The sequence below is a fragment of the Glandiceps talaboti genome, chromosome 17 (genome assembly GCF_964340395.1).
Source record: "Glandiceps talaboti chromosome 17, keGlaTala1.1, whole genome shotgun sequence".
NCBI classification, from domain to species: domain Eukaryota; kingdom Metazoa; phylum Hemichordata; class Enteropneusta; family Spengelidae; genus Glandiceps; species Glandiceps talaboti.
Window position 1 is genome coordinate 12,754,296 of NC_135565.1, and position 25,542 is coordinate 12,779,837.

The 25,542-nt window shown below is 35.9% G+C and overlaps 2 protein-coding genes across 2 annotated transcripts; one reads left to right on the forward strand and one right to left on the reverse strand.

The window, feature by feature from the left end:
• Positions 1-3,097: 3,097 nt before the first annotated feature.
• Positions 3,098-12,862, reverse strand: LOC144447961 (sorting and assembly machinery component 50 homolog A-like). Its single transcript, XM_078138083.1, has 12 exons — positions 12,711-12,862; positions 11,733-11,837; positions 11,074-11,263; positions 10,337-10,443; positions 9,767-9,900; positions 8,869-8,956; positions 7,789-7,917; positions 7,004-7,162; positions 6,153-6,291; positions 5,181-5,327; positions 4,706-4,847; positions 3,098-3,865 (listed from the first exon to the last, which is right to left on the reverse strand). The coding sequence occupies exons 1-12, from the start codon at positions 12,729-12,731 to the stop codon at positions 3,820-3,822; spliced, it is 1,407 nt and encodes a 468-aa protein (XP_077994209.1). The 5' UTR covers positions 12,732-12,862; the 3' UTR covers positions 3,098-3,819.
• A 196-nt stretch (positions 12,863-13,058) lies between these two features.
• LOC144447962 (hsp70-binding protein 1-like) lies at positions 13,059-18,592 on the forward strand. The gene is made up of 6 exons (XM_078138084.1): positions 13,059-13,447; positions 14,214-14,394; positions 14,967-15,188; positions 15,849-16,004; positions 16,409-16,617; positions 17,271-18,592. Exons 1-6 carry the CDS (start codon positions 13,280-13,282, stop codon positions 17,349-17,351), a joined length of 1,017 nt encoding a protein of 338 aa, XP_077994210.1. The 5' UTR covers positions 13,059-13,279; the 3' UTR covers positions 17,352-18,592.
• The last annotated feature ends 6,950 nt before the right edge of the window (positions 18,593-25,542 follow it).

Consider the following 25,542-nt stretch of genomic DNA (forward strand, 5'->3'; position numbering starts at 1 on the left):
CGATCTTTCATTCCATCTGCTGCAGACCTTGATCACACAATGGCTTAATTAAAATATTCAGTATTAATGTCTTACCATAAATAATTATTCACTGTAACATGTTTCATTTTCGAATTGAGATTATTGTGCTATTTTGGGAGAGAAACAATTATTGCTGAATAATTAATTTAAATCATTGTATTATCAAGCTTGCAAGGTCAGTAGTAGACTAATGAAAACATCACATTCATTTCTTATTTACCAGTCCAAAAATAAGCCTCTTTTGTAAATCCACAACTTTATATAGTGCACTGTCACATCAGAAGCTCATTATTATTCGTATATGTAAATTAGAATTTATCTGATATTCAGATTTGCTGATTATCACTTTTCATTGGTTCATAATGAGTTGTCTCATTGGGCATTATAGATACGGTACTACTATGGAAATCAAGCTATCGGCAAACTAAGATATACACAAACTCAGAACAGTGTTGCAATATTTTTGTATATAAGCTATCGATGGATGTCGATGCAATTACACTGACAGAAGGGTGTCTTCTCTGATAGCAAGTTATCTTCAAATGGCTGCACTCTTTTTGACACTGTTTTGATTACAGGGTAATATCCACATATATATATCCACACCACTAAGTCTATCTTCCACTGGTATAATCTACCACATGCAAACAACATCCATATGTCTTAGTTTGTTGATACCTTGCTTTCCATAGTAGTATTAACTCTACTTTACTTTTATGGTTAATAAGTAACAATGGAATAATAAAATTCTGGTTTTCATTTTTTGCCAAATACATAAAAAAAATGTACGCACATTTGTGGAGATCTTTCTTTTCTATAAAATGAATTACAAATACTGTCTTTCAAATTAAACTTCCAACATCGACTCAAGAATTCTGTGACTTGGGCCTAAACAAATAGTTAGGATGTGCTACGAAGTTGAAGAAATAAAAACAAAAGAATTTCTGCAAATTATATAGATGGCGATGTGATTTTTATTTTTGAAGAATATCTATCAATGATATGATAATAGAGAGAATTATAGAATTGTTATTCATATTTGATGATAAATTGACAACTGAAATAATGTAATGAAGTTCTTTCTTTGTAAAGCCTATTGTGTACAATCTCTGAGATTTGGCAATTTTGTTATCTGTCATTTGCTGGTATGTCCAGTCAAGTCTGATAGCCAAGTCTCTAGGCAACCTACTTAGCAATCCTTAACAAGAACGCTGGAGTGGAACCAATGTAGTCTGCAAGATACGTGTGATGCCATTCATAACAGCTAGCACTCAAACGGCTGACTGATGTTTGAGGGCGCCCCGTCATGACATACCCTACAGACTAGGGTAGACATTACCTTCTTAACACCATAATTCTAAATAAATTGTATTTTCAGTTTTTCTTTTTACCAGATTAGTTGCTGTAATTTACAGCAGAAATTCTTGATTTCTCACTACAGCAAACAGTGGTACAAATATGATGCAATAAATTTGGTTTACAGCATACGTCAAGTTTTTGTATCTCTGCTATTTTTCTCACACATACAAAACTTGATCTGTCATGATTTTGTAACTGATACAGGAGTAATACATGGCATCACACAGCAAGGGAGCATCTATTGTTCAGAATTGATCAGATTAACTACAGGATTGTTCATTTTTAGGTAAAGAGCATTTGAAATATTTTGATCACTATGACAGGGTCAGTGACATTTTATGTAATGTATGGTATGTTACTGTGTGTATATAATGCAATTAGATGTTATTAAAGTGTACTTTACTTTCATCTTTATCAAATCCAGTCTTGTGTTATTGTTGTTTTTTGAGAGTGTAAAGTCCCTGGATATGTAGTAACATTGTGATTTTTTGAGAGTGTAAAGTCCCTGGATATGTAGTAACATTGTGATTTTTTTAGTGTAAAGTCCCTGGATATGTAGTAACATTGTGATTTTTTGAGAGTGTAAAGTCCCTGGATATGTAGTGACATTGTGGTTTTTTGAGAGTATAAAGTCCCTGGATATGTAGTAACATTGTGATTTTTTTAGTGTAAAGTCCCTGGATATGTAGTAACATTGTGATTTTTTGAGAGTGTAAAGTCCCTGGATATGTAGTGACATTGTGGTTTTTTGAGAGTATAAAGTCCCTGGATATGTAGTAACATTGTGGTTTTTTGAGAGTGTAAAGTCCCTGGATATGTAGTGACATTGTGGTTTTTTGAGAGTGTAAAGTCCCTGGATGTGTAGTAACATTGTGATTTTTTGAGTGTAAAGTCCCTGGATATGTAGTAACATTGTGATTTTCTTGAGAGTGTAAAGTCCCTAGATATGTAGTAACATTGTGATTTTTTGAGAGTGTAAAGTCCCTGGATGTGTAGTAACATTGTGATTTTTTGAGAGTGTAAAGTCCCTGGATATGTAGTAACATTGTGATTTTTTGAGAGTGTAAAGTCCCTGGATATGTAGTGACATTGTGGTTTTTTGAGAGTGTAAAGTCCCTGGATGTGTAGTAACATTGTGATTTTTTGAGTGTAAAGTCCCTGGATATGTAGTAACATTGTGATTTTCTTGAGAGTGTAAAGTCCCTAGATATGTAGTAACATTGTGATTTTTTGAGTGTAAAGTCCCTGGATATGTAGTAACATTGTGATTTTTTGAGAGTGTAAAGTCCCTGGATATGTAGTCTACCTGCCAGATTGCCGGGCAATTCTGATAACTTAAGAGTGACCAGAGGTTGTATAGCACTAAAGGCAGTGTTAAGGGCTTACCCTAAAGCTGTGTACTAGAGGGACTGTTATGCTTGGGTTTTGTTCAGCAACCTTTATTTCTAAAATTGAGAGACATGAAGTGAGAGTGACAATTTCCTTACATTGTATAAAGATAGGAAATCAAGTTGACAATGTGATATAGTGGTGAGTAGTTTCTGTCTTTTGTGTAGCCTGAAGCCAAGGTAGACAGTTGATACGGTGGTCAGATGCTGGACAGAATTTAAAATTGTATCCAGAGTTACTAACCAAGCACTTCAAAAGTAAGCAACAACATTAAAGTATAAAACACAAACACATCTGCACAAAAGTCATTTATTTTTAAGATCTTTTACTTCTGTGATAAAAAATTCTCATGAAAATATTCCATCACTATACATTTGATAAAGAAATGAAGTGTACACACACAGTAACATTCCAAACAAATATTGGTTTTCTTGAGTTGAAACTTCATGTAGCAGTAAACTAATCAAACGAGAAATTCAAGTTTTGACTCCTTGATGCCAAGTTGAACAAAAACATGTGTCTATGTCATGACAACGTGTGTCTGTGTCACTGGTTCTGCAATGTTTGAAATATGAGTCAAAATGTCCAAGATTGTCATTATTTTCCCCCAACTTGTCTTTGTTATTTACTGGCGCTGGTATGATTATGTTCGCCAATATTTTTCTTCTTTCAGCCGGAAAATACTCGTCTTACGACTCAAAGTGACAAGGGCCCCTTAGGTCACTTGTATTTTCCTTGGGTGAACAAAGAAAAATATTTGGGAATAACATCTAATTATACACCTGATGAAGCTGATAAAATGTCAGAGAAAATCTGTTCAAACATCTTTTAACTCGAAGTAAAATGTCATTATTACTATGAACTCATGTTCCATGAACTTTCACTCTTGCAATAAAGTTGTTGGCAAATAAAACATTTTCAGAAAACACGCACACTGAAGACTCAAACCTTCACCTGGTAACATGGCCATAATTCTATTTCAGTTTGAAATAGCTGCATAGTTTCGTCAGCTAATAATATCAACATAATTTATAGTACACTGGAAGACTGTTATAGGAAATTAATTCCAACACCAATCTGTAGACCTTCACTAATTCTGTGAAGAAAAGGTACATGAAATAAATTCATTACTAATCATTCAGTTGAAATCATAATTAACAAAAGTTCATGCCCCTCCCCACTACAAATCATAGACCCTCCACCAACATTGCAGGAGGGTCTATGTACAAATCTATGAAATATACTTGTTAAATTAGGTGAGTTTCACTCATTTCTTTTCCTTTTTCAGAAACCAATTTGTCTAAACCGTATGGATATGAGAGAATGTCTTATCAGTTCACATTCAGGGGTCATTTTACACACATGACGATTGTCTAGGTTTAATTACTCCTGCTTGGATGACATTCATTGGGTCTCGTACACAGGAAATACACCTGTTGCATTCAGGTTAGATAACTTTGATATGTGGCTCAAACATGTGGCTTTATCATTTTTTCTTGACACCCTGATTGGTTAATGTCTCTCGTTAGAAACTTTCAGTTGAAATGTGTAACACCCAGCCTTGGGTACAAATGCATAATGTGTACACCTAGCAATCTTTCATGTAGGCAGCCACTAGCAGCCACACTGTGACACACATAGACAATGGCACAGACACAGACACACACACACACACACACACACACACACCTTCATACATACATGTATACTCAACCTGGTTGCTATTGCACACAGCAACGGTTATCTCTTTTTAAAAACAGTATTGCTTCATTGCTAAGATCATTTGCTTTGTAAGTCCTCCCTACTGTATGTATGCATCTTAGCAATACACATATTTTAGCTCAATTGTCTGACAAACACTTCATATTAGCTGATGTGTACTTACTTGTCAGTATTCTCTGCTCTCATAGGTACACAGTAGTTAATTTCTACTTACTTGTCAGTATTCTCTGCTCTCATAGGTACACAGTAGTTAATTTCTATCCTTGCAATCCTTCCAAGTCTTAGCACAATACCAGCACCATATGACCATCTTAAGTTTTCCATCATTCTGTCTAAGTTGGCATTCCATGTATCATCTTCAGGAACAAAAATTATACAGGAATGAATGTTAATGGACTCTAGGTTCACACTTACTGATGAAAATATTTCTACTCACAGAGTCAAAACATATCTTGGATGTGAATCTCAAATATGCACTGACGTCTCATTATCATCATCAGGGGTGTACTACAATGGGCTGTTGTCATGTGTCTCAGAAGAGAATATATAGATGCAGGTTAAAGGAAGCCATATGTATTCACCAAAGGATTTAAATCAGGCACTGAGATCCCAGCTGTATCTCTCAATCTCATTTCTCAGAAGAAACATGTGACAAATAGCCCATCCCACCCCTAAGCTTAGATACTTACCAAAGTTGACACTTCCCAGATTACCAGCATTGACAAAGAAATGAGTTCTAAATAAATCGCCAAATCCACCTTTGCCTGGATTGAATGGTAAAGGTGTGTACAGATGAAGACCACCTGCCCAGAATGCTTCAGAACCAACGGCATCACCTGTAAGTCAATGTAAATATTCAGTGTTACCAGAATGCTTTAGAACCAATGGTATCTGTAGTCAATATACAGTGTTTAAGAGCAGAATACATATATTTATGTGCTTGGGTTTTAAGCAGCCAAAGACAGAATCATTGTTAGAATTCAGGTTCTTGTTATGTCTGTAATCTTGGGTTGATTATCACAAAGACCTTAGGCATATTTGGTCAGCCTTCAATGTAGTGATTCAGTGAAGTATATACATGTAAAGCAACCATGATCTCAGTCAGGCCCCATCATCAAACATCCTTTACCTTAATGTCAAAGGTAAAGTCAGCTAGTAGTAGGTAAAATTTACCTACATTCCACATACTTTTTACCAAGTTCCAATTCAAAATTATGATTAAATATATCCAAGGACATTGTTACGAGAATTGTCAATTTGGTTTACACCTATACATTTCAGTGATGGAAATATCAAAACTGACTTAACTTCAAAGCAGTAGTTCCTATGACAACTTCCCATCTTTGTGTGGGCCAATACCCCTTATATTGGTTGCCATAGTAACTTACCATCTTTGTGTGGGCCAATACCCCTCATATTGGTTGCCATAGTAACTTACCACTTTGTGTGGTCCAAGACACCTCACAGAAAATCAATGGTTGGCATAGTAACTTACCATCTTTATGTGGTCCAATACTCCTCAAAGTAAATCAATGGTTGCCATAGTAAAGTAAATCAATGGTTGCCATAGTAACTTACCATCTTTATGTGGTCCAATACTCCTCAAAGTAAATCAATGGTTGCCATAGTAAAGTAAATCAATGGTTGCCATAGTAACTTACCATCTTTATGTGGTCCAATACCCCTCAAAGTAAAACCTCTAATTGAGTTTGGTCCACCTAGAAAGAATCTATCTAGGATGTGTGATGCTGAGTTGTCCAAAGGCTTCAAGATTCCTCCAGTTAGACTACATGATAATACCTGGTGATGTAAGCAGAAAAAATATACAAAATGATTGTGGACAGTATGAAAACAGAACTTTTTTTGCTCTCTCTCTCTCTCTCTTCTTACCTCCCTTTGGTTTGTTTGTTTTGTTTTCTTTGTTTCTGTATATGATTATATTAGTCATATATCTTCTCTAATTATCTTAGTAGTGTATGTATTTTAGTTTTCTGTTAGTGCTGCTACTAACATGTTTAGTGAGCCTCTGATACAAAAGGGATGCAATAAATAAATAAACTTGATAAAAATAGAGCATAGCATTACATACTGGTAAAATACTGGACCAACTTACAAATAGCTACATATATGTATAAGGTATCTTTATTCTGACTTGCAATAACAGCTACCTGATATGTTTAGCATGACATAAACTCAGTAAAGACACCATAACCTATAACCACACTAGTTATTATGTACAAGCAGTTCAAAGTCTTTTAGCATTGAGCTTTCAATCTGTTTTGGTCGGCGATCCTCATTAGGGGGCATCGAACCACTGAACATCTACAATCGGCTGGTCTTACCGCCCCCTAGTGGTCAGCTGTGACTATGAAATTTGTCGAGGATCGTTGACCAAGACTGATTGAAAGATCAATGATCAAAAATTCTTGACTGCTTGTGTGTTATAACCTGCATAAATCATTTAATCTACCAAGCTGATGAACATATGTGGTCATCATCATTTCATACTTACACTATCCCAAAACAAGCTCTGGTTGAATTGCAATTCTACTTCTTCCTTCAGAAATTTAACATCACCACCTGTGTAGCCTGCCAATTCTTGGTTTAATCTGATGAAGTATCCACCAGTAGGAAAGATAGCTTCATTTCTTGTGTCGCATGTATAAACGTGCTGAAAATAAAAGGATTATTTTATTTCTTTGGTCACATGAATAGACAAGCTGAAAATAAAATGATAGATTTGATTTATTTCTTTGGTCACATGTATAGTCGTGCTGGAAATAAAATGATAGGTTTATTTCTTTGGTCATAAGAATAGGTGTACTGAAGATAAAAGGATATGTTCATATCTCATTTAACACATATAGATGTGCTGAAAAATTTTTTTGTGTCACGTGGATTGAACAAGTGTGCTGGAAATATAAAGATATTTCATTTCACACAAAATTGAACAGAAGTACTGGAAATATAAAGATAGGTTCACTTCAAAAGCGGTGGCGCTCTACAAATAACACCACAGCCACATTTTATGCAAATCCTATTTCTACAAACTCTTTTATTCTATAGTTCATGACACATTCCTTTCATAATATGAACAAATAAAACACCTATAAACTTATTTGGGGATCAAAACAGGTGGGACATTTAGTGTATAACTCATCTGGTGGCTATAATCTCCAATCTACCCTATGAGATATAAACTGAATGCGGCTAAATATGAAACACTTTGAAATATGTCTAGACACATACATGTACACAAGATATCGCTCTTCATAGAAAGATAAAAAGCAATTTTACCTTTAATGATGATTTGAGTGTATGGCCTGCTTCTTCTCTTACAGCAAATGATGTTGTTCTACTAAGACAAGATAACTCTCTCCATACACCTTCCCATCTAAGTGACTGTTTGCCAACAACACTAGGAAACTACAAGACAAAATGTCATAAAATGTCCATTCTTTTATTTCGTGAAAATAGCATTGTACAGAATTGTCAATCATTTCTATGTTACATGTTCTATTCTGTATGATTCTTATGAACCAATCATCCCCCCCCCCCCAGTAATTTTGCCCAAATAATGAAATGGTTGACATATACATTCATACTAAAATCTTATACACTTAGTGTATAATGACTTTCATGGAGTAAAAACAAGGAATATTTAGCCACTGGCAAAATACACATGTTATGATATTCAGCTTGGCAAAGAAACTTTGACAAAACAATTCTCGACTTATTCTCAGTACCTGCAATAGCATTTTATGTCACACTAGAGGGTCAAAATAGAACAAGATGGTTGACTTATTCTCAGTACCTGCAATAGCATTTTATCTCATGCTAAAGGGTCAAAATAGAACAAGATGGATGGCTTATTCTCACACACACCTATGGTACATGTAATAAATGTGGAGTGCATGGAGCATAAGTTATTGTTTCGCCCAAGAAATAAAATATTCATAATTTTTATGACAATCCTATGTAATAGAATTCTCTTGCAGGTACTGAGAACACTACATCTAGGTTTCACATTATGTGTCAAATCTTTGTAATCTTACAAATTACCCATAGGTAAGTTTCATAGTTCCTTATACATTAATAGAGTATCCACAAAAAATATTCCCCAAATCAGAGATACTACCCTAAAGCTACGACAACATATTGCCCTGAATCTGAGATAATAGTCTAAAAATGTTTTATTCTGTATGTATGTATGTATGTATGTATGTATGTATGTATGTATGTATGTATGTATGTATGTATGTATGTATGTATGTATGTATGTATGTATGTATGTATGTATGTATGTACATGTATGTATGTATGTATGTATGTATGTATGTATGTATGTATGTATGTACGTACGTATGTCATACTTACAGAGAGATCAAGTGATACACCTTTGTCTGTATCTCTGTAGCCACTTGGAACAAAATCACTCATCACTTTGAAAGCACTTGCTGTAAAACTGTTAAAATATAAAAAAAATTAACAACATACAAATCAAAACATACATACTGATGTTTCAAATAACACCTACTTTTAAGTGTTGGCATATTTTTCTCCCTAAATCTAGTATATGTTGCTATTGGATGACAGAGTTGTTTCACTCACACACACACACACACACACACACACACACACACACACACACACACACACACACACACACACACACACACACACACACACACACACACACACACACACACACACACACACACACACACACACACTTATTTCATGTGGCAATGGAGGAGGGGTTATTTCACCCACTAAGATACCATGACTAGGACTATAGCACCATCTTGTGGCAGTGAGTGAACATGGTCAGAGCCTCTCTCTCGGAAGTGTTTTTGTATTTGCTGTTTTGTCAAATTGGTTAATATAGTTTTCAGTATGATGTTGTGTGATGAACCAATCAACAAATGTTTCCTTTTGTGATTGGTTGATCCTGTTTCCTAACTGACTAACATAACATGGGAGCGCTGTAGATGGTGAATATATTTAAACCAAGCTATGCAGTTTCAAGGCGATACTAAAATACTGCATTTGTTTTTCTGAGTTGTGTTGTGAAATAACACTGTCAAGATCATTCAATAATGAAAGATACTGCGCTATCTAAAAACCACTAACATCATGTATAGTCTCAAGTTTGAGCAAAGATAAATGGTTAAAAATATACTATATCTGGTAGGATAGTCATTTGTACTTGCACGTAATGTTCCATTCAGATTCATCCAATCGTGTTTTCACCAAATCTAAAAACACTGTTTACCTTTTTTGAAGGTCACCTTTGAAAGGTTTGATAAATGAAACATGAAATCCTGATGATTTCTTTGTACCATAGGAATACTCAGACACTATCTTCTCAGCACGACCAAAGACATTGGGCAGTTTTAGTCCAACAACCTATAAGATAAATAGTGTTAGATTTTTATTAGAAATAAAACTCTAAGTATGAAGTAAGATTTTGGGTAATCTTAGTTCCATACTTTGTTTGATAACGACAGATAGTTTATTATGGAATGTATCATGTGACCTTCTTACAGAAATATTAATATTGTACCATTCTCTCTTACGGCAAAGGTTAACTTTGTACATGAATGAACAATTCTACATGAAATTACCAGACTGCCATCATTACTACCAACCAATGTGTGTACTCCATCATTGATCAAACCTCCCCTCCCCCCCACCCCCCCACACACACACACTTTACATGAATTTACGAGACTGTCTTCGTTATTACCAACCAATGTGTGTACTTCACCATTGATCACCCCCCCCCCCACACACACACACACACACACACACACACACACAGGCACACGTTACATTAACTTACCAGACTGCCTTCATTGTTACCAACCAAGGTATGTACTCCACCATTGATTCGTTTACTTTCTTTCACATCAAATGTGACATCAAGACCATTTGGATTTGCATTTGGACCTGTCACAATAAGTTGATATTATTCAGTAAATTGTCTCTGAACAAGTTCAGTAACCTTGGTTTTTAATTCTGACTGATGGTGACTCTATTTCCATTTGTCTGAAGTCAGTTACTCAAGCCACAAGTAAAGTTTATTTCACTATTGTTTTTGTACAAAAAGACAACAATTTCTCAGTGAATTTGTATTAGGCAGAAAAAAAATTGTGTGATTCTGATTATGTTCAATTTTAGAATAGGTGGGGTATGTAGATTTTTTTTTCATGTGAGAGTCTAGTTTAGGTAGATATATTTTCTATTGTTTTCCATATGGTCTCTGTGTTATTTGTTTCTTCTCATCAGATGTACAGCCATTACAGATTGGAAGAACCGTTTTATTTTGTCTTTTTTATATTTGATGTCAGTTTCCACATACACTATTTCTGCGAGACTTCACAGTTTTCACGATTTTAGTAATTTTTTTTTGAATACGTAAAAAAAAGTTAGCATCGACAGTAAAAAACTAGATGGAGGTCAAGTAACCGGAACCAAACATCTTTTCTAAGTGCTTACCTCGTATCTAAAGTGAAAATTAACGCTTTAATGTCATGAGTTAATATTTTATAATTAACCAGTCAAGCCCCATAAATTTACCTTTACTGGTATCAATAAAAATATTGACACGTTTAAATATTCCCAGTTCTTCCATCTTATTTCTGGCATGGTTGGATTTCTTGATGGCTTCCTCTATACTAGTTGCACTAAGGACATCTTTGACAAGGTGAGCAACCAGGTCAGATTTTGTCTTCTGTAGCCCTTCTATGCGGATATGTTCAACTTTTGCCTGAAATAAAGTGAAATGTCATTTGAGGTCATCAAATCAATAAAGATGAAATGTTAGAAGTCCTTTGCGGTCATCAAATTTATAAGACAGGTTAAAGGTCACTGGAGGTCATCACATTTATAAAGATGAAATGTTAGAGGTCATTTGAGGTCATCAAATTTATAAGACAGGTTGAAGGTCACTGGAGGTCATCACATTTATAAAGATGAAATGTTAGAGGTCATTTGAGGTCATCAAATTTACAAGAGATGTTAGAGGTCCCCCGAGGTCATCAAATTGATAAGACATTTGAGGTCATCAGATTTATATGATAAAGGTTAAAGGTTATATAAGGTCATGAAGTTATCTTTTAAAACTAGAAGATAAATGTCCAAACAATATACAGGTACAAAGATACAAAGATACATCTAAAACTTCAAAATGAAAGCTACAAATCTAGTAATAATAAGACTAAATATTTGTACACTACCTCTTTATTGTCTAGAACTAAGACACGTTGTTGATGTCCTGGTGGCGGTGGTGGCGGTATACCTTTCTTTCCTACCATGGCTGGATATGACGATGAATCAGGACCCTGTATATCAAAGCAAATGATACATCATATAATTAAGCAATAAACATGGAGACCAGTGTACCCTCTAAGTCAATTTGACACACCACTGATTCACACAATTTCTAGTGACACCAAAATTTGGTGTTCTCCCATCTCTTACTATATGGTGACTCACAAGAAATCCCAATTTTTCTCATTTTGACTCACAACAACAAAATTTGGCTACCATTATTTACAGGACACACTGCTGGGGATGGTATACCAAGATGTTTTGACCAGTGAATAAAATATATTTACGAGTGCTATGTGGTATGGGAATTAGTTTGCATTTAGACAGAGACACTATCTGGAGGGGAAAGCACTACTCATTTGAATTTTAAATATAGCCGACATGATCAAAACATCACACCTAATTAAACTAAGAGCTATGATAACATCTACCTGGAATTTACACTTCACATCATCGTGGGTTTCAGCATCTGTTTAATATTGTGATAACTCACAAACAAAAAATACAAATAAAAACTAAACACAAAATAAATAAAATAAAAAAATCTTCAACCAACAATGGAAGTCTGGAAATCTAGGCACCATCTTTTCCTATGAAATGCATCGTGTGCAAGACATACCAATATAATATGAACGTGCAGTCTCCATCAATCCTAATTTGACTAAGTGCTCCTTTCATTGCTATACATGTATACACATCTATGTAGCAATATTTACGTGTAGAACATTTACATGACATGCTTTGTACTAGTACACTCGTACTCACACTTAAACTCGCCTAACCCCCCCCCCCCCACCCCCTTGAAACTGCCCTCAGATGTCAACTGTGGAGATTTGCAATCATACAACAAGTAAAATGGTTAAGACTAAGAACAAATAACATACCTTGGCATGAACAATGCCCATTCTCTAGTACTTTGAGCAGAATAGTACGTGATGACACAAACATGCGAAGACTCGGCTGTCTCGGCTGCTCACCTGTGGCCCGTATACCGTAAAGGGGTAAGACCTTTTTTTTACTCTTTCAAATACGATGTGTAATACTTTACAAATAGCATCATGAAATTATCATTGCAATAATGTCAGCATTTTTATTCAAAACATGGGAGTTTATTTAACATTTTTTCCTGAAATCCACGTTTAATGTCAACATGTCGTAAATACGATACATACCCTGTTGAGGCAGTCTGAGCTATGACCTTTCACCTCAGCATGGCAGCATGAAAGAGGCGAGGAGCAGAATCATCGCGAACATTCTAGATTATTACTCCAGATGTTAAGACTAGTTTTAATGTTGCTGACACGTTTGTAAAGGTTTCCATTTTGCAATACTTTCGCTACGTTTCGTTACGAACACGGTCAAGAAAGCCCACGATAGTCGACATTGAAGGAAAAAAGAAACAGGATTGCAGACGAAAATATTTCAGACTCATCGTTGTGCGAATACTCAAAGTATGGCTTCTGGGAGTAGTGGAGGCGGTTCAGGTTCTGGTGGGGATGATCGTAAGGGAGCAGAACCAAAGAATCTAGAAGCACTGTTGAAATTCGCCATCGAAAACACACCGGAGGATGCAGACTCGACGTCATCACAAGATCAAGCACACGATCTTATGTCAGACGAAGTAAGAGTGTTGTCAAAATCTAGCTTTACTTTTGGTTTCCAATAATTTTGAACCCTTTTTTCACTTTGTGTGTTTTCATGTTTTCTTTTCCATTTATTTTCTCTCCGGGTTAAAAAAAAGAAAAAAAAAGAAAGTTCCTAGCACTGCAGAGGATCGACACGGAACGGAAAATAAGAAAACTTACGACTTACGTGATGTTTTGTATTAACTATTGTTCACAGGTGTTTCGGAACACCGTTATGTTAACAATCGTCATTACCATAACTGTTTTTCGTTGTTTTCCTTTTTTTAATAATTAGTTTTAGTTCTATCTCTACATTTCCTACTTTATGGTTTATCTTTATAGTAGAATAAACTTGTGTCTTTCTTGGGTTATGTGATTTATTTTTAAAAGACGGATTTTGTTTTATTTTTATTTTTTTTTTCACTATGAATCACCCCTGAATAATAGCAGTTTAGATTTTGGAGCTACGAACTCAAATAGGGAACTGGCAAACCCACCATGTTGAATGTTGCATCATGGGAAATGTGACAATAAATACTAATCAATTAGTATTGTAAACAATATTGTTATATTGTTTTTAACCATGAATGATCAATTAATATTTAGCCTGACCAGTGTGGCAGGTTTATTTCATCAGTAGCTCCAGATAAGATATTACGATAACCACAGACAATCCCATAGTCCTTTGCATCTGAGCATGCTCAGTCTGGATTGCAAGTTCCCTATTCTTATGTTTTGCTTATTTTATGGTAATTTTGATAGAGACGTGAATGGCTACAACATGCACTCTCAGGCATGTATAGAGATGTCGTCAAAGAAATGCACAAATGTCTGAAAATTTTAAATGAAAAATCTGAAAGTGATAACGATGAGGACGTAGAAGAAAAGGAAAATGCTTTGGAATATTTACAAGACCTGTGTGATTCAATGGATAATGCTAAAGGTTTGTAATAAACTTAACCCTCTTCAGGTCAAGTTCATGTGAAAGATAATGGCTATGGCAGGATTTTCTTTCTCCCAACTTGTACTTAGTTGTTTACAAACAAATACCCCCTAGGGAGAGAGAGGATTGTAAGCAGGAGGATATCTCCTATATCTTGTATATTTATAAATTATTTGTCAATATTTTCCTTCATTCAGCCAAGGAAAATATGAGTGACCTAGGGGGCCTTGTCACTTCGAGTTGAGCATAATGTATGAACAATTGGGAAAATAAGCGTCCTTTACCCTTCGCCCAGCAGGGGTAGCACATATTTTTTGTGCTAGAATAACAACTTTCCCTGTATGTGAGTGGAGACGATCGTAGTAAACGTAACACGTTGTATAGGAACTAAACTGGATGACTTGGGATACATGCATGCATTATCACTTATGTATTGGTCACCTGTCTGGTTTTCCTGACTGAAGACTCAAGAATAAATAAATATATAAATTAAAGTTTTTCTATTTTTGAATCATACTGAAAGATGATATTTAGAAGGTTGAAATCGTTGATATTGATTCAATCAATTCCAGATCTACACAAGATTGGAGGAATGCCAATATTAAAACAATGTCTACGTGATTGTAACAGTGAGATACGATGGAGATGTGCCGATTTACTAGCAACAATGACTCAGAACAATCCTTACACACAACAAGTTCTCCTAGATGATCAGTTCTTACCTGTACTCATAGAGCTGTTAGAGAAAGATGAGGCTGAGATGGTTAGAATCAAAGCCTTGTATGCTATATCATGTAAGTATGATATCGTTTTATGAAATGACAGTTTTGTGACTTAGATTATATTTTGGGATCTGTGAAGGGTATCTTGACATCTTGATGAATTCAAGATGAATTGTGTTAATCCATGGGGCCAGGGATAACACTTTTTTAGTTTAGTTTTGATTTTGAATTGTTGTGTCATTGTTAATTTTGAATTGTATATCTTCACTATTAACTGTAAACTTTAGAAATGATAGTATCTATGAACCCAACATTCTGTGTTATAGCGTGGTATTAAGGCAAACGGGTTATGTATGTTTTATAACTGACAGTTTCAATGCTTTGAGTGTATGCTGCCTTCAATTGCTTGCATAATACTGAGGGAGTTCGGCTCTTAATTCTACAATGGCCCCTAGGAGATTACAGTCAACCAGTTGCATAATTGGTGACCTGGCAGGATGTACGTTGCAGTGAGCTTTAGTCCTGTCGTATGTACTTGTAGCGGCTGCAATGGATTGTATGCATTCCAGGGAGTTGAAGAATGAAAGGGAATAGTTTTGTGCCATGGGTAATATTGTAATCCACTCTGAACACAGTGTGAGAAAGCATTTTATGAAAACTAAGATTAATACAGCATTTTTATTTCTGATTGTATGGCTTTGAGAAATGATTGTTTTCTTATTTCTGTCATAGGTCTTGTAAGGACGTACCCCAATGCACAGCAAGAATTCGTAAAACTGGATGGATTTTCAGTGTTGATACGAGCCTTACAAAGTGGAATACAGAAATTACAAATCAAGGCAGCATTTATGTTGAAAGCTATGATCGTAGATAATGCTGAGTTCAAAGGTCAGATGAGTATATATTTGTTAAAAGCTTGCATAAATTTATGATTTATAAATGTCAAACTATGTATATGAAGTAGCAATTATATTTTTGAACAAAAAACATAATAGAAAGATATTTGAGTTACAGTTATATTTTCTCAAAGTTATCCAAATTTGATCGATGAATGTGTAAATATGCCACAAAAGTGATGATCTGTGTGAAATTAAAGGCAATAAGATAAAATTTAACATGTACATGAGATTATAGATATTCTGTAAAAGATGGGGTTATCCAGCAATTGATTGCCTTAATTATACTCTTTACAATACTTCATTTTGATTGGTTGTTGATACTTTGTACCAGATGGACTTTGTCAATTAGTTGCCTTAATTACAATCATGTTTCTTCACTTTGATTGGTTGTAGATACCCTGTACCAGATGGGCTTTATTCAGCAATTGGTTGCCTTAATTCAGACACCCCATGATGCATCACATGAACATCTCCTGTCTGTTCTGATTAATTTGGTTACTGGACATCCTGGTTGTATCAAAGAATGTCAACAACCAGGTTTACAATTGGGAGAAACACTCCGTCAAAAATTAAAAGACCTCAAAGACAAAGAAGAATACCAGGTGATGTAGCTAACTAATATGATAATCAGGTTCATATTTAGATGTAGGTTTTGTATATGAAAATAGACTTTTGTCTTTACATGTTTGCCTATTCAATAAATTTTTAGATCGAGAATTTTATTTTTTTAGACTACTGGTTTGATGATATTACAAGGTGCCCACTGTGTTGCAAACATACATCTATTCAGAACTTTATCATGATGGTGGCAAATTCCCTGCAATGTGTATTTTGTGCTGTTTTTTAACCAATGAGAATGAATCTTACAAAGTACTTCAAGGCACAATTCCACCATGTATCTTATCTTGCTTTTGACTGGTAGTGTGGTGGTAGTCTCCAAAAATCAATATGTCTTCTCTTACCATGTACTGAGTTTGAGTATCCTTGTACCCTTTCACTTGTCATCAGTGTATTTTGTTAAAATGTGACTCGACCATCCTAATGGTTTTAGCTGCCAGTATTCGTGAAACACACACACACACACACACACACACACACACACACACACACACACACACACACACACACAGAAACACCAATGTGCAAATGCACACACCTCTTCCACCACCCCCCCCCCCCCCACACACACACACACACCATAGCAAGCTAAATTTCCAACTGATATTTCATTTCAAACTTTCTTTCTGTCTTTCAGGAAGAATTAGAGTACTCAAAAGAGTTGCTATCATTATGCTTTCCAGATGGAAATGACAGTCAAACAACCATGGACAGATAACACAGATAGATCCTTTAGACTTTAGGAGTATTAAGAAATTATAGGGCATTCATACAATGACAATGAAAATCACAAAGACTGCACTTTAAAGAACCAAACATTTGAAATCCTGACTAAGGAATACACCCAATCTACTTCATAGAAACGGCTAGTCTTGCTGCTAGACGTTCAGGCTTTCTTTTGATACGATAAGCGAACGAAGTTCGCAGTGAGGGCTTGCCCGAAGGATGTTCCATCCTCAATAACGATGTTCCGTCGTGTGTCATATTGTATCGGAAGAACATCCAAGGTCTAGCAGATAGACTAAGAAAATGGCATACTCTTCATTGAGAGTGGCATACACTACTAGTGTATTTTAAAATACCAGAAAAACAAAAGATTTAGTAGTGTGGCCACTAGGAGTGCTGTAACATGCAGCTTTGTAACCAGCAGTATGTAAACGACAACATGGTTAAGTGATGTCTCCAAAAATTCTTATCACTGCCAATTGTTGGTGTCATGTAACTTCTAGTCTATGTTACCAATATTTAACCTGACTTGACCTGACCTGAGCTGAGCTCACCTGACCTGACCTGACCTTACCTGAGCTCACCTGACCTGACCTGACCTGACCTGACCCTTAAATGGGAACAATGGTGAGGCTGATTTTGCTGAGTGCTTAGGTGACTCTGTAAAGTTATTTTAACTCACCCTGTATCATTCAAACGGTCTAAAATATATCATATTCAGTTTACCATCCAGGAATACATTCAAGTTTTACCCTGAAGAAGGCAACTGTTGCGTTGCCGAAACGTTGGTTTTAATAAAGATCATCAGAAGATTATAGTGACTGGTCGAGTCATCTTTAATTTCTACCTCACACTTTGCCAACATTTAGATGTACTCCCACCCACTTCTTTTAACTTCAATTGGCGTAGTTGGACTGAGTCTATCTCTTGAACCAATATACTAAAATACAGTTAAATAAATTAGTCATATCTGGCCTAGAGGAAGCCTGCTGTTACTGTTAAAAGTGAAATAGTCTAATCACTCCTGCAGTGCATTTTTTTGAGAAAATGTAGGACCCTCTGATAATAACAGGTGTAAACTTCCAGAGGAAATCTTTCTTTCAAGACATTGCTGCAAAGTCACTAAATTGTAACTACCATAATGTATAGGTAGAAAGTACTGTATTGGTTTACACTACACTTTATGTATCCTGGATAAGCAGCAACTATTGTAACATTGTACTGAGATATGAAATGAAATAAAATACTTTTTTAATGAAATTTTTTTGTGTTCTGTAATGCTTCATTTGTACTAGTGTTATATCATGTATTAGTATTGGAGATGGCTAGATTCTTTTAAACCTGCACTAGCTGTATTAAACTGGGGTACTTCTTTTCAAACAAACAACCAACAATATGTTCACTGAAAATTGTCAAAATAACAATAGTTAAAGATGGTACATTTTGTTTTATATGGGTCAATTGTATCCATAAGTAATATAGCACCAGGTTGAAATCATAATTGCTTTGGGGCAAATTCAAAAATCTATCATTACCATAATATGGTGCAATAAATCCAATTGAATTGATATTTGGATATGCACCCAAATTTCAACTTGCTAATACATACATACATACACACACACATACATACATACATTATACATACATACTTACATACATACATACATACATACATACATACATAATCAGTCAAGACATTTCGCTCAGGCTTTGCAGAGCTGCCTCAGTTAGGCCCAATCCATCATACTAATTATCGCTTATGTCCAGTCACATGACCCAAAATGGCAATCAGAACAGTTGCTATTGTGTATTCCATATTCTCCGTATGTGTCAAGTTTTTTATGCAAAAGCTCTCACATGTTAGTCCAGTATGATTTGTTCTTCCAAGTCTAGAATAGTGTATCATTGAATCATTGTCCAACAAAGGTAACAGTGAATATAAAAAATCACAGTAGATAAATGACATTTGACTACATTTTCCACACACAAAGCATGTCAAATAGACATTTTTAACATACTAAAACATTGATTGAATGATATTGTTTAGTTGAACATTTAATTGCTACAAGGTATCTAAAATCGACACCTGTAGGTATAAAAGTACACATACAATAGACACACTGTATGTAGCAAAATTAATGATTAATTTGCTATTGTTTAGTCCAAATTCAGACACAAAGTAGACACTACTGTAGTTAAAATAATGATTTATGTCTGTGTTGAGATAAGAATGTCAAGTGTCTAACCATGTCACAGAGTGGAATCACCCTGTGACCATGATGGAAATCAAGCTAGAGAGAGACTTTAATAGTGTTATTACATGTGGTTGTTTACACAAAAGTGTAATTGTGGGGTTTGATTTAGTGGACATAATTACCTTGTGATCGGGATACTGCAAACACGTAGAGGTTGAACGTGAGGTCACTTGAGGAACACTTTGTTATCTGAGATCCTAGAGATAGCTCATATCAGTATGTTCTAACAATAGTTTTAGTTTGTGTATATCTTAGTTTCCTCGTTTGAGTTCCGTCCTAGCATGACAAACCAATTACATGTACAAATCGTGTTTGTATACATTATTACACTTAAGTTAAATCTTAGATATACTTCTTCTCATTGCATGTACAGGTGATCTTTGAGGTTATGCAAAGAACGATGTATATGTGATGTTGATGTATATTTAATTGTTAATTCGCTTTGTCATAAAGTACATATTTTATCTCAAACTTGAGATAGTTGGTACGTTTCTGTGTGTCTGTGTGTGTGTGTGTGTGTGTGTGTGTCTGTCTGTCTGTCTGTCTGTCTGTCTGTCTGTCTCTATGTCTGTCCGTCCGTAAGTCCGTCTGTCCATCTGTTTGTTTGTTTTGGTTTTTTTCAAAAGAATTTCAAGAGAATTTCAAAATAAAAGTTCGAATTCTTATGTTCTGTTAGGAACAAACTTCAGTTTCCTAAGTTGGTGGAAAAGATGTAGGAACTATGTCTGAAGAAAGTTCGGTGATTTATAGTATATTACAATTCAGGGATATATAAATGACGACCAATTTATTTATTGAGTTAGATAAAATGCTACTTAAAAAGTGTCAAGTTTCTACTTGTGTTCAACCAAATTTCAAAATGGGTCAATATTGACCTTTGCAGTGGTTGTGATAGCTCCTCTAAGTCACTGTATAATAGTTTGGAATCCATGGCAACTCACACAAAACATACAATATGACTTCAGTAACTTTTAAATTCATATATTGCTGGGGAGTTCGGTTTATAGAAGGATATTGAGTCGCCACAATTGAATATATGCAGACACAATGGTCAGCAGGGCATTACACCTGGAGACATTTCTGGCTGGATTTGGTAAGGATTTCCTTCGTTGTTCACTTTGCTTAGAGCAGTACAAGACTCCCAAAATACTACCATGTCAACACACCTTTTGTCAGGATTGTGTGGTTACATTAGTCAGGAAGACATGCATACATTGTTCTTTATGTGATAGAGTATGTGAAGTCCCTGATGGTGGGGTGCCTGAAATGCAAGCCAACGTTTTCATGGATTCACTTCTTGACCTGGTTAGAAACCGCCCACCGACTGATGTGACAGAAGCTAGGCTTTGTGGAAAGTGTGAAGAAAAGTCACCAACACATTGGTGTACAAAGTGCAGCATAAGCCTTTGTTCATCATGCACCAAGACGCACAAGAAAATGGTCCTGACAAAATATCATTCCATTATGGCACTTGGAGAGTACAGAGAATCAAAATCCACCAGTTGGCAGCTACGTCAACAAAAGGTTTACTGCAAGGTTCACCCTGAGAATGCTGTCAAATACTTCTGCGACACCTGTCAGGTCACTATGTGTTCGTTCTGTGCTGTACAGAAACATAACAGTGAGAAACATGTCCACAGGGATCTCGAAGAAGTAGCAGATGAATACTCCATACAATTGAAAGAAATGGTAGCAAAGCTGAAAGAGATAGAATATGTAACAACAAAAAGTTGCAAGTCAGCAGCCAAACAGACCACAGAGGAACTACAAGTCACGTGTCAGGAAGAAGAAAAGAAGGTGAGACAGAAAGCTGAAGAAATGGTACAGAACCTAAGGAAGGAAGAAGGGAGACTTGTGCAGGAGTTGAGGGCCGCCTATAGACAGAAAATGAAAGCAACTGAAGTCAGAGAAGATGGATGGGAAGAGAAAGATAGCAACATATCGAGCACACGTGGATATCTTGAGACATTGATGCATCACGGGAGTGCTGCTCACCTTATGTCCAACAAATACGACACGGTACGTCATATTCAACACCTTATCACCATGGATACCGAAAAACATGCAGAAAAGGTAGAATTCAGACCCTCTGCAGTTAAGTCATGGAAGGGCACCCTGGGAAGGCTGTGTACAAAAACGGATGACACCTCTAATGACACAGATGATGCAAGCCAGATCTACAAACCAAATCATCAGGCAGTCATGACAGCTGGTAGCACTAAATCTTCCAAGACAAACACTGAAGAAGTGCAAACTAGAGATAATTCTGGTAGCAGTGCAGTGAATTTTGATGCTCCGGGTATATGTGCAGCAAAGTGTGTTGTTGAAAAAGTACCAAGCAAACTATATGAAGATGAATCCGATGAGATAATAATCAGAGCCAAAGACAGACAGGGAAGACAGGTCATACCAAAACCAGCAGTGAAGGCTGAGGTGACTAAACCAGATGGAACAAGACAAGATGTCAAAGTAACTGACAACAGAGATGGTACACTAGCATTCACTCTCAGAGGAGAAATGGAAGGGGCACATCAGGTTTCCATGGTAATTGGAGATCAACCAATACCAGGAGCTCCTTTTAGTGTTGCTGTCAATAAAAGAAAGGTGAAGATGTTAGGAAAGTGTGGTCGAGGGAAAGGAGAATTTGATCGTCCATTCGGTATCGCGATGAACAAAAAACAGCAATTCTTGGTTGCAGAATGTGGCAACAGGAGACTACAGGTGGTCGATAGGAATGGTAATCATGCAAGAAGTATTGAATTCTCACAATTCAAGAAAGCGTTCCAGCCAATGGACATTGCTGTTTCAGACGATGACAACTATTTCATGACAGATTTTGATAACCAACAAGTTGTTGTAAGTAGTGAGAATGGTAAACTTGTCAGATGCTTTGGGCAGAATGAACTGAAGTATCCACGTGGGATCACTATCAGCCCTGTAGATGGCGCTGTCTATGTCACAGAATGGGATGGAAAAGTGAATGATAAAACTGACAAAACAAGACACTGTGTCAGCAAATACACCAATGATGGCCAATACATAGGAGCCTTTGGTAAATTTGGAAGTGGGCAGGGTGAATTCAGAGGACCCACCCGTCTCGGTGTAAGCAGACAAGGATTGATTTATGTCCCGGACATGAACAACCATCGTGTACAGGTATTCAACAAAGATTGCCAATTTCAATTTCACTTTGGCAAGCTGGGTGATGCTAATGGTGAAATGAAGTTACCACAAGGAGCAGCTGTGGACCATGCTGGAAATGTGTACATCACAGAGCAAGGTAATGAGAGAGTTCAGAAGTTCAGCAGTAATGGTGAATTCATATGCCGTATTGATGGTCCTGATGCTGGACTGATGTGGCCTGTAGGTGTAGCTGTGACAGATGACTCACCTGCTGAAGTAACTGTAGCCGACCATGTGGTCCATTGTCTGCATGTTTTTACTCAGTGAAGAGGGAACAACATCAGCATAACATTAAGGGAGTCATGTACCCAATCATTACAAAGCTTATGATTTGAACGCTTATGATATCAGATATGTAATAATATAATTTGATAGATTGAGATTTTACAGCGAAAAGGGCCTGACCCTGGAAGGGTCTGTATACTCCATGTGTAAAAACATATATCGTATATCATTTACCTGTTGAAACGCTGAATTATATTTGAAATCAATAATTGGGACATTTTATAGACATTATTGGAAGTGGAGATGAAAGTGAGTCGCCATTTTCAAAACATGTGTAAGGCCATCCATCAATTAAGCAGACTGATATGTAAATCATCCCGTTTGCCTAAGTTCAAGTCCTTAGGGACAGCAAGAAGCGTTAAACATTGGGGTGATAGGAAGTACTGGTCGTGTATAAATTAAAGTTTGGAATTTAGTACAATAATATCAATAATCTGGAATTTACTTCTTATAACATATAGCCAAATAGTTATCATACCTATTTTCAATATAAATCACCATATTTTGGTTATGCCACGTCTCTTCTGACTGCGCCCCATGGCTACATATGATTCTATGAATAGTTCGCTTAACTTCTATGGCTGTAAAGCATGCAAATCTTAATCTTCACTTTCGATTTGTGGTGTCTTTTCACTGTAACTATAGCCACTGTCGCCACATAAATTCCTACCAAAGTTCTCAGCAAATATTTCTTCCATGCATTGTTGTTGGCTTCCTCACTGACCAGCGATGCTGCTTTACTTTTACAAGAAGAATGTTTGGGCTATTGGGGCAAAAGGAAAACTATTAATACAGTTAAGCAGAATTACCACACATATCTTACCCAAGAATGATATCATAAAGAATTCCTAATATCTGACTATTAAACGATGACATTAATACAAATATATAACTCATCATTGTGCATAGCCTTCAGTGATTGGCTTAGATCATATAAATTGGTATGGAATATTCACCCATAGTGACCTACATTTGCATAAAGTGGGCACTATTCATTTTCTATTTCCCTGGGGCACTATTCATGTAGTACAAGGTTCCTACAGGTGACATCCATTGACTATAGAAAAAATGTGAAATGTTATACACTTAGTGCATGACCTTATTTAGGCACTAGTATATGTCATATTACCCCTCGTGCTGCCATATAGCAACCATTTCCCTTGACTTTCGCAATTCAGCCTATGTTTACTAGTGCCCTCATACCTGACAATAAGTGTACAATAGACTTTGAAATTTGATTGTGAATAGACTACTGCATTTGCAATTTATATTACTCAGATGTAATATATTGCAATATCCACAGACAAGACAATGTCAAATATCATTTCTTGTATAGATGTTTGTCAAATATCTAGTCAGAACATGATGAAAAGTCGACAATTTCTTGTACTATAGTATATCTCGTATGAGGATCGGTACTTTTTAATATTATCAAAACTACTGTGTATCCTGTATCCTATAACTATTACAATGGTTTATTTACTTGTAATTTGGATAAAAAGTATGAATGAACGTTACCAGCTATACTAATTGCATAATTAATTATTTGAAGTAATTAGTCTATATGTCAAGAACACACACTTCAAATTCAATGTGATTTGGTTCATACATTAACCATAACAAAGCACACACCTTCTATATAATGTGTTGATGATGTAACAATTAGTTTTAATATATGATTTTAATGATTAATGAATTTCAGTAATTAGGCAATAACTTATGTATGCAAGCTTCAAATTTCATATAGTATAGTAATATTAATCTGCCAATTACGAGGTGTAAAATTAATGTATGTGGGAAATATTTTGCCCTTATGTATTAAACTTACATCGGGTTATTTCAGTACATCGGTGAACTGCATTGGCTTTCTCTCTATGTTTGCAACACATAATGACGATTGTCATTTGAATGAGGATTCGTGGATCCTCTTCAGGTGTCCCTAACACCGTTATCATATGTTGAGCATATCAATTGAGAGAGAGAGAGAGAGAGAGAGAGAGAGAGAGAGAGAGAGAGAGAGAGAGAGAGAGAGAGAGAGAGAGAGAGAGAGAGAGAGAGAGAGAGAGATGTATTATGACATATAATGAAGCGGCCTGTGGTTTAATATTCTGTGACAATTTGAGAATAAATATTTAAAAAAACTAACATTCATTCTGTATACAGTCGATCTTTTGAAAATGTGAACACTTACTAAAGGAAACAAACTGTCCAGATATAAATCTGAACGTTATCTGGTTAATTTTGTTTGATGTGAACACTTCCTGATGCTGGAAGTCAGTGGTCAGTATTTTTATTTGAAGAGGGAAGTCCAGTATTTTTTTTCAAAATACCTGGTAACTAGCTATGCTGTAAGGTATCATATCCCAGGTGGTTTTATGCTGACAGATCTTAGACTAGTTTGCAAGGCCAGGCCTGTCCCCACACCTTTCGATCATACTAACCGAATGCTCACATATC